The sequence below is a fragment of the Phalacrocorax carbo genome, chromosome 1 (assembly GCF_963921805.1).
Source record: "Phalacrocorax carbo chromosome 1, bPhaCar2.1, whole genome shotgun sequence".
NCBI lineage: Eukaryota > Metazoa > Chordata > Aves > Suliformes > Phalacrocoracidae > Phalacrocorax > Phalacrocorax carbo.
In genome coordinates, this window is record NC_087513.1 from 7,729,486 (window position 1) to 7,738,394 (window position 8,909).

Below are 8,909 nucleotides of genomic sequence, written 5' to 3' on the forward strand. Positions count from 1 at the left end.
ACTGCCTGGGTAAATTTCGGGTCCAGATACTCAGCCTACATCAACCTACCTCTCTTAGCTGGAAGTCCTGCAGACATACCAGCAAAACCTGGAGCAACATAAGCTGTAGCCAGAAGGATGTCCAAGTCACAAAAATTTACATTCTCTCTAGCTTTACTGGAACTCACCAATGATTTTGACCCACTGTACTTTTTTATCCACAGCTTTTTAGGATGCCTGGAGGGATTTTTGTATTCCAGGTGCACACTCTGTTCGTTTAGCTAGACGGCCGTGATGAGAAGTTTAATCATCTTTAACATGCCCACGAGGAAAATTGTTCTGAGCAAGTACAATGCTGGAGGGATTTTTGAATCCCAGAACTCTCTGTCTTCAGCCCCAGAAATATGGAATCAGTCTGATTGAACATGTACCAAAGCTGGACATTCATTCATTGCAACATGGGCGTGCCACAGCCTGTGGTGGCAGTAGGCAAACAGCCGTGGGCCAGGAGGGCAGAAGATGCCCGTGGAGATACCCAGCCAACCCATCGCTGCAGGAAGAGCAGGAGCACTGTCTCCAGCTGCGGTCCCCTCCGCTCTGTAGTGTGCTACGAAAGAAACACAGCTTTTCCCACATTCCCGCCTCCAAAAATAACATTTCTAACTCTGTTTCTGGCTTTCCTTTTAGGTATGTCTCCATCCACTCTCTGTAGTTTTGTTTCATCTGCTTCTTCAGGCGTTTCTGCAGTAGGAGGGGACCGGAGACCCAGACCCACCACAGTGACCACAGTGCACACAGGGAGCAAGTGAGAGCCGGGGCGGCGAGGAGCAGGCAGGCGCCGGGGCTGGCAGGGTTCATCTGCGCGATCCCACCCTGTGGTGCACGCTCAGCGAAGGACTAGAAGAAAGAAGATTTTTTATGGCCATATTTTATACTGCAATTCTGAAATGTTTCATTTATCACAAACTGCAATGACTCCAGGGGGAACGGATCTAACAGTCTCTGGTGCTGTACATATATATACATATATAAACATATATATATATATATATGTGAGTCTAGCAATGTTCTAACTAATGAACACTCATTCTTTTCCCCAGTAATTTACTCTTTTCTCAGTGTAGGTAATAGTATATGTTTTATTTTTTTTCCATTAACTACAAACATCTCAACTGGATTATTTAAATAGAGATACTTTTCTGAGCATTATTTTTTTTTTCTTTTAAAAAGTACTTCCAGTAATGTCCCTCCTTCCAGTTTGCTGGGGGATAGGCTATTTCTGTAGGTAGGAATTGCTGTTAACTTTGCAACACAGGAGGATTTCAATAGCATGCCATTTCTCTCGCCTCAAGACTGCAAGTCTGCCTGGCTTTAGCAGAGCTGTTACTGCCCAGATTAAGAAAGTGCTGCTTTCCTTCCACTCCTCCTTCTTGAAAACCATGGTGAGAGTTAAATTGCCACCAGCTGGGAGTCAGCTTATCCTAGGCCTCATTCCTGTAGTGCTGGGGATCTGCAGCACCCTTGTTTCAGAGGGGAGGCAGGTACACAGTGCCGGACAGGAGCAAACAAAATGACAGAGCATGGTCTCATCCTGCAGGTCTTATCTCCCTTGAGCTGCTCTGTGTTATGAGCAGAGCGAAAGAAAAGGAAGACGTGGGGCCGGGAGTCATAGTTGTCCTCTGCCACCGGCTCACTGCACTGCCCTTGAGCAAGACATTTAATTCACCAGCCTCATCCCAGTCTGGCCTCTGACACTGGGCGCATCCAGCCCACAGGGTCTGTGCCAGAGGTGAGGAGCACCTGCAGCTCCTCGGGGATTTGCCTGGTGTTGCTGATGCTCAGCACCTCCCAGAGTGGCTGAAACTAAGTATCAGAAACCAAGAGAAAAGTTTGGACCTTAATCTCTGCATGCCTGGGTTTTACCCCCAGAGAGAGGGGTGATGCTTACGACCTTCTGTGAAGCACTGGCAGGTTCTTGGGTGCAAATTCCGGGATCTGGAGTAATGTTGCTCCATCATGCTTAGCTCTGGCTGATGGCTGGCGAGGAGCACTGAGCTGGGAAAGCAGGGCCTCGCCGAAAGGCATGGGCATATGCAGGGGCAATGGTGGCTCGCTTCCCCTCCTCCCCAGGAGCTCATATACAAAAGCAAACTCAATTTGCCCATTTTTTAGTTAGTACATATGTGCCCTTCCCAAGTGCTCTGTGCTGGGGCATCATTTAGGAACAGCTACCGTACTGTTGTGCAGCCATGCATTAAAGCATCTTGAAACAGAGAGGAGAGCAAATCTGCCCAGATTTGCCAAAGGGCTCCAGGTTACTTCTACACCATTCCCATCTGTGATTTTCATTCAAGGAGGAGAGAAGGGAGGTGGGCAACATTGTCCCTGGCCACCGTGAGCCTCTCACACCCAGACAGGTCCATCACCAGCCAGAGGCACAAGCCGTTTCCCACAGCATGCCCTACTGTCACGCTCACTTCATTTATCCTGCATAAGACATTGTGAAAGCCAGTCACAGACACAGCTGATTGTAGCAGGCAATAGTGACCATTCCGGGAAAAAACATGAGATACATATTTTTCATTGAGACTTCAAAATCCTGCTTCAGCTTCAGTCAGTTGGCTTCAACCAGCAGAGCCGGGATTTCATCCATCACACTTCAAGTGTTAAAAGCTAGAAAAGCAGGCAGCGGTGAGCACTGACCCTGAAATAGCCACTCCTTTGGTGGCACTTAAATCTGTTACACCCAATAGCTCTCTAGTTTCATCAGTATTAAGCTGCTCACCATTTTCAGAGAGCTGTGGCACATCTGAGTGAGGCCCTGGTAGCCCCTGGTGTCCCCCACCATGTTGCAGCTGACATGGATGCTCATGCAGAAAGTCTTTGACTTCTCATTTTAGGAAAGATGCCAGATATTGGTTTCTTGGTGGTTGGTAGCAAAACTCCATATAATTTTCCTGATGGGGACTTCTGACTGAGATTTGGGCAGACCAGAGGGCAGGGGATCTCCTTGCTGCAAGTCATGCTCCTGTCCCCATCCCCTGGCCATTGCCAGCATATACTCCTGCCCCATTGACAAGGAGTAGGAAGAGCTTTTTGGCATTTACCCTCGGAGCTCTTTACGTCTTGCTACAAAGGTATCTGAAAGTGAATATAATACAGTTTAAACTAATTCTAAGGCCACTTTATTTTGCCAGCCTGAGTAAAGAAGCTTTAGTTTAGGAAACACGTCTATCCCAAGAAATTCAAGTTATTTTGAACCCCCATGATTTCATAAGCCCTACTGTCCCTATTCTGCTCCAGTTGCAGGGATGTAAATAGGCAGTCTCCCAGTTTGGCATCAGTGGAGTTCCCCATGTTTACACACGTGCAACCAAAAGCAGGATTTAGTTAAGGAACATTTTTGTGTTTGTAAAAGTGGTTTTAAAGGTTAGGGCTCAAGCATTTCCTCTTTGCCTTCTCTTCTGAAACCCGAGGTCTGGTTTGAACTTGATGTTACTGCTGAGGCCACTAATCAAAATACAGCATCCAAACGTATCTTACAGAAAAAAAGACAAGCAAATGGATTTCCGCCTGCAAAACAAAGAGCAGTGGTGGGAGAAAAGGCAGACGTGCTGTCCTGCAGCCGGGGGGTTTCCATACACTGGCTGCCCCTCCTTGCTGGATGCTTTCTGTGTTTTTTTGTTGGGAGGGTTATTCTTTCCTTCCACACTTGGAATTAGGATGATCTGTTTTCCTTCCTGCAAGTAATATTCTGCTGTAGTTGTGTAATTTATTGTCATACTCTTTTGCTTGCTATCAACTTCTGGGATCTTAAGACAAGAAACAGAATCACTTAAAAGCAAAATTGTTTCTTTCTGCCTACAACTTTGGGTGGTGGGAAGCTCTTCTTTTGTACCGGTGAAACACAGCTGGAGACCTGACCAGGGTTCACCAAATGCTTAGAGATCTCTCCTGTCATTGAGTCCTGAAGTATCTCATGATTAAAACTTTGCAGATTAAATCTGGATAAATCTGTTAACTGGGGTGAATTACCCAGGCCAGATTTACGGAAAGGGCTGGAGCTGTTTGCCCTTCGGCAGCACAGCCTGGTACGGCAAACACTCCAACATTGCTTGCTGGGACCATGTGTCCTTTCCCTGCCCCAATCCCCCCCTGCTCAGCAATGTGAGTGCAAAGCCAGGAGTAAATAATGTGTGCATGTGGGGAATGGGCTAATAGCCCCAAAGAAGAAGATTCAAAACAAATCCCTAGCTGATTTTGCCATGAAGGAGCAGGTAGAAAAATCCCTCTGGGCTCTTTCCCAATGGACTATCCTACTAAACAATGTGTGATTTGTTCCTCACATGAGGACTTCAGCCTGGACTCCCCTGTCTGTTACCCTTTTCCACTTTACTTTACTGGCACCAATGTGTTTTTCCTTTTAACTTGTTTTCCTCAGCTCCTTCCCCTTCTTTTTCTTTGCTTGCAGCTTTGATTGTTGATTTTTACCTCCAGAGTCACAGAGGCCATCTCTGATGCCAACAGCAGCGCTCTTGCTGGGAAAAAAAAAATCCAGAAAACCTCCAGCTGGCCCCTGAGCCTGCAGAAGAAGTTGTGAGGACAGGCTGCCTGTGAACTCTGCGAGCTGAAAGTCAGTATTGCAGTGGCAGGGGCTTCCGCTGCTGATTTTGCATGTGACTTCATTCCCAGAGCATCCTAACTTTCTGCTGGATCACCCCTTCTGCAGCACAAAGTGGATACTGGCCCTGCGGCACGGCTAGTGGGGAAGTAGGCGTACGGGGAAAACCTGGCAGTGATGTTTCCTGAGACTGTGTTACTCTGCTGGTGATGTGTCTTCTGTCCTGGTTGCTATTGTACAGGTGCCGTTAGAGTAGTGGGTGGAGAAAAAAAGTAGGATTTTACCTATGCCTTGTGTGTCTGTTATGGTTGTGGTGCTGAAATAAAACCAAGCAATGACAGAGGTTCGTTCCTGATATGAATCAAACCACAAAACAGGGTGTCAGCCCACTGGTAGACATCTCCATGTAGTTCTGCAGTAGGCATTAGATAGGGTTTTCCGCTGTGCATGTGCCCTGCATACCCCCATGGCTATCGACAGTATGTTTTCTATAACCAGTTCTCCTTCTTCTGGGTCTCTGTCCAGCCCTGAGGGACTCTGGGGCTTGTCCAAAGCTTTTCCCAGCACTGGGGAGCCAACACAGCCCCTGACCTCTGGCTTTTCTCCCCAAACCCTTTGCAAACCAGAGCACAGACCTCCAGGGTGCCCCAGAAATACAGCGGCTTCTGGCCCTAAGACAGCCCCTTCCTTCAGTGTGACCCTATTTTTAGTGAAACAAGCCCCCAGGGAAAGCCAGATAGCTTTTAGCCGTTGGTGAGAAAAGAGAATATTGTCCTTCAATGTGAACTTGGCATTAACTGGATCAGATATAGGGAAACCTGTGTTATTATTTCCCCCTCTGATAACAGCTCCAGCCCTGAACAGCGCTGGGTGGGCACTACATAAAAACACCGGATTGGTTTTGCTAAGAAGTTCACGCCGACTGTAGCCTGTTGCTTTTGCTCTCTCCAAAGGGTCAGGGGGTTTATCTACTGGCAAAATAATGGTTTCTAGACTGAGTCCCAGGATACAGAAGTATCATCCTTTCGGCATTTGGAAATTCCCATTTAATGGGATTGCTTGCGTTCTTGCTCCCATGCCTATTTATCTGTCTGAATTGGGGCCTGAACGCATCCCAGAAATTATTGATGGGAAGGCAGTTTTGCCTTCGTTATCATGCTAAGTATTACACTCATTCAAGCAAAGAGCAGAAACATACCCGGAGGCTACAGCATCCAAGGAAAACAGCATCAAAACCAAACAGGGAGGATTAGCTGGCAAATCACTGTGAGCAATGGCTGAGTGAGGAAATGGCAACCTGCTCACAAACGTTGCACGAACAGAGTTTCCCCTGGCAAATTAGTCATTCCAGATTTCTTGCCTAGCAGCAAGTTTTACACAATCCCTTTAGTTTTTCTCGGCATCCCTGCAGCTGGGTCTTGCCTTCCCATCCTGTCTGCCAGGGTGGTCTGGTCTCCGTGACACAAGTGCGTGTGCGTGTGTGCGTACATAAGCGTGTGTGTTGCAGCCCCAGAGATCACAGATCTCACCAGTGGGAGACCAGGAGTTGGTTCAGCATTTTTGGTCTGACTTTGCATGGTTGGGTCAAAGCTGTGTAAATAGTGTTTGTAATGGAGGATAAAGGCTCTTTATCCCAAACTCTGGTTTTCAAGACCCCTTCCCCACCACAAACCGTGCCACTGAGCTGTCCAGGTAGCTATTTTTTTCCTCCTCTTCATAAATGATAAGGTCAGAAGAGCAGCTCTTACATTTCTCCATGCTCCAGAGTGGAATCAGGGCATGTACGCTCACAAGCATTGCGAAAAAACACTGCTGAACTAATGATGCCATCGGATGTCCAATAAATGCATGATACTGCACTGCATGTATTAAACTGCTGTTCACTGTTTCTGTATTTCCCAAGCCTTTTCTTTATGCACATTCAACCCAACGTTTTCTTCGGGGGGGTTACTTCTTGTTTTGCTTTTAAATGAGTCAATGTATCTGTAACTCGAAATCCATTGTTAAGTTTGAGTAAATGCAAAAACTGATGTTTTGTAAACAAGATACTGCAAAGCCTGCTAACGTATTTTGTCTTTCTGTTGAATGCTCTGCAGCACGTACAGGAAGAGTCACCATCCAGAGCAGCTTAAAACTATGCAGCAGTCATGTACACACGTCTAGAAATAGGGATTTGGGGAGGGGAGGGTCCCTTTTTTAATAGAATGCTTAAAAATTTAATCGGCATCAAAAATTCCTTCCCTGGGTTGCTAATGCTCAGGGCTACCAAGAAGCATGTTGGTGTGTCTCTTCGTTTTTTCTTTTTTTTCATGTGGCTCATTTTTCTCAGTCAAAACTTTAACTGGTTCACTCAACACTTAGTAGTTCTCTCTTCCTGCAAGATATTTCTTTCTCGCTGTTGCAGAATGAACTGCATTTTGGGGACCAAGATGCTGTGATTATTTGCCTGCACAAAATAGAGCTGAGCTAATTATCTCATCCTTTCCGAAGCAACACCTCCTAAATACTAGCATTTAATCCTTGAACCACCGTGTAGTACCACCATTTATCTGCAGAAGAGTTTGGTGTGGTACTTTTCCTTCTTCCACATGGAAATCACACCCTTGCCTTCTCTTCCTTTAATCATTGACCTGTTTTCATTTGTGCTGGTCTTTCTAAGGCAGGGCAGGTTACAGAATGGCCACAAGGTACTTTTAGTACCTCCAGCCCAATCCTCTTGTGGGCATCGGCAGGGCAATGGTCCCAGCTCCTGAGCAGTTGCTGTGTTAGTGTGGGAGATGCTCAAGTTCCCAATACTCCAAACAGAGCCAGCTGAAAAGGCTGGGAAAGGGCTGAAAGGGCTCCTGGCAAGGGCATGCCAGGCAGAGGGCCTGGAGAGAAAGCACTATGCTGGTGGCATAGGGAGCAAGTTTCAGTCCTTGGAAATTATGCAAGGGACTGCTCCATGGTGGCTGAAAGCACCAAGAAGTCTTGAGACTGCTTTCAAGGCTGGTGCTCAGCCAGGATGCTGTGCCATGGCTGAAGAACTACATGGCAGCATAAAAAATCATCACGAATAATGGTTGAAAATCAGCCCGATTTCAGATTGCTGTGGCAGCACAGGGTGCAAGGCTCCACAAAGAGGTGGACATGTGCTGTTGTTCTGGTGGGTGGGAGCTCCTAGGGGGGTGCTGAGGGCTTTTCTCAGCTGCATCGCCTGAGCTCAGCATGGCATCACACATGCTGTGTCTTACTAGATCGAGCTGCAGCATGATCCCCAAAGTGAAGAGCACAGAAGGTTGTAGCTCAGTGGGAGATACGGTATGACTCATGTTTCTGGTCAACACAATGTCAGCATCCTGTTGTACATTGGCCTCTAGTTGAGAAACAGCGTTTTGGTCAGTTTAGGCCTTTTTTTAGATAGATATTTGATTTGGTCAGCAAACAATGAAAAAAAGCCCAGTCTACCCAGACTAGTGACTCCCCAAATATCCCCAACTGCAAAACATCTCTCAGTTGACTTTTAATGAAAATGCAAGCATGTTTTCTACAAAGGCTTAAATCTTAATCAAGGAATGTCAGTGTGCCTAATATTGCAGGTCTTGTGGTTGATATAAGTTCATAACAGCATCCATGTCCAAACAGAAGGGAGAATGTGTATTTACTCCATGCATGTATTAAGGCATCGCAAAAGTTTTATCTGTATAATGCGTTTGCAATACTGCAAATTGTTAATGGGGCTACGTCGCAAGTGGTTCTCTGCCTTGACAATCATGTATACATATCAAGATTTCTATCATAATGACAATTTAAAGGGATGACTAATTGTTTTCCTCCAATAAATCCAATTAAATCACCCTGCTGTGAAGTCTGATGTTTCTGAGTGCATGAGTTTCCACCCACGTGCAAGAAAAGGAGTGAATAATTTCTATGATGCTCCTTGTGTTTTATGCAGTGATGTCCCTTTATGCCCCAAAGGAGGATAGGGGGATGGGTTTCCTCCACAATTCATTCCTTAGGGAAATGGATAAAAAGGTTGAGTCTTTCAGGAGTTTCCTAAAACTGCCATTAGAAGTGCTGCTAACTGGTGACATATGGGCACATGGCTGTCTCCTGGGGGTTGAGAATATCTGTGTAGGGCTGGGTAGAGGAGATGCAGTTGTTGGAGCTGGTGCTGGTGATTTACACAGCCTGTGGTGGGAATCCTGAAAGGAGGAGGGGTTTTAGCTTGTGTTTCTGAGCCTCTTTGCAGTCAGCCGTGGGCTCCAAAGGCTGTTATGTGAGCACCATCATTGGCTTCCTTTTCCTCCAGACCATGTTCCCAGTATAT

At 46.4% G+C, this 8,909-nt stretch overlaps 1 protein-coding gene across 5 annotated transcripts in view; it reads left to right on the forward strand.

Annotated features, from left to right (window-relative positions):
- CAMK1D (calcium/calmodulin dependent protein kinase ID) overlaps positions 1-8,436 on the forward strand; it is a 293,586-nt gene extending 285,150 nt beyond the window's left edge. For 2 of the 5 annotated variants that reach the window (XM_064443201.1, XM_064443194.1), the window contains one exon: positions 667-8,436. In XM_064443201.1, coding sequence (XP_064299271.1) covers positions 667-788 — 122 coding nt within the window. In that variant the 3' untranslated portion in view covers positions 789-8,436. The remainder of the gene's footprint in view (positions 1-666) is intronic. The other 3 variants (XM_064443209.1, XM_064443215.1, XM_064443221.1) reach the window with 3 other exon arrangements.
- The last annotated feature ends 473 nt before the right edge of the window (positions 8,437-8,909 follow it).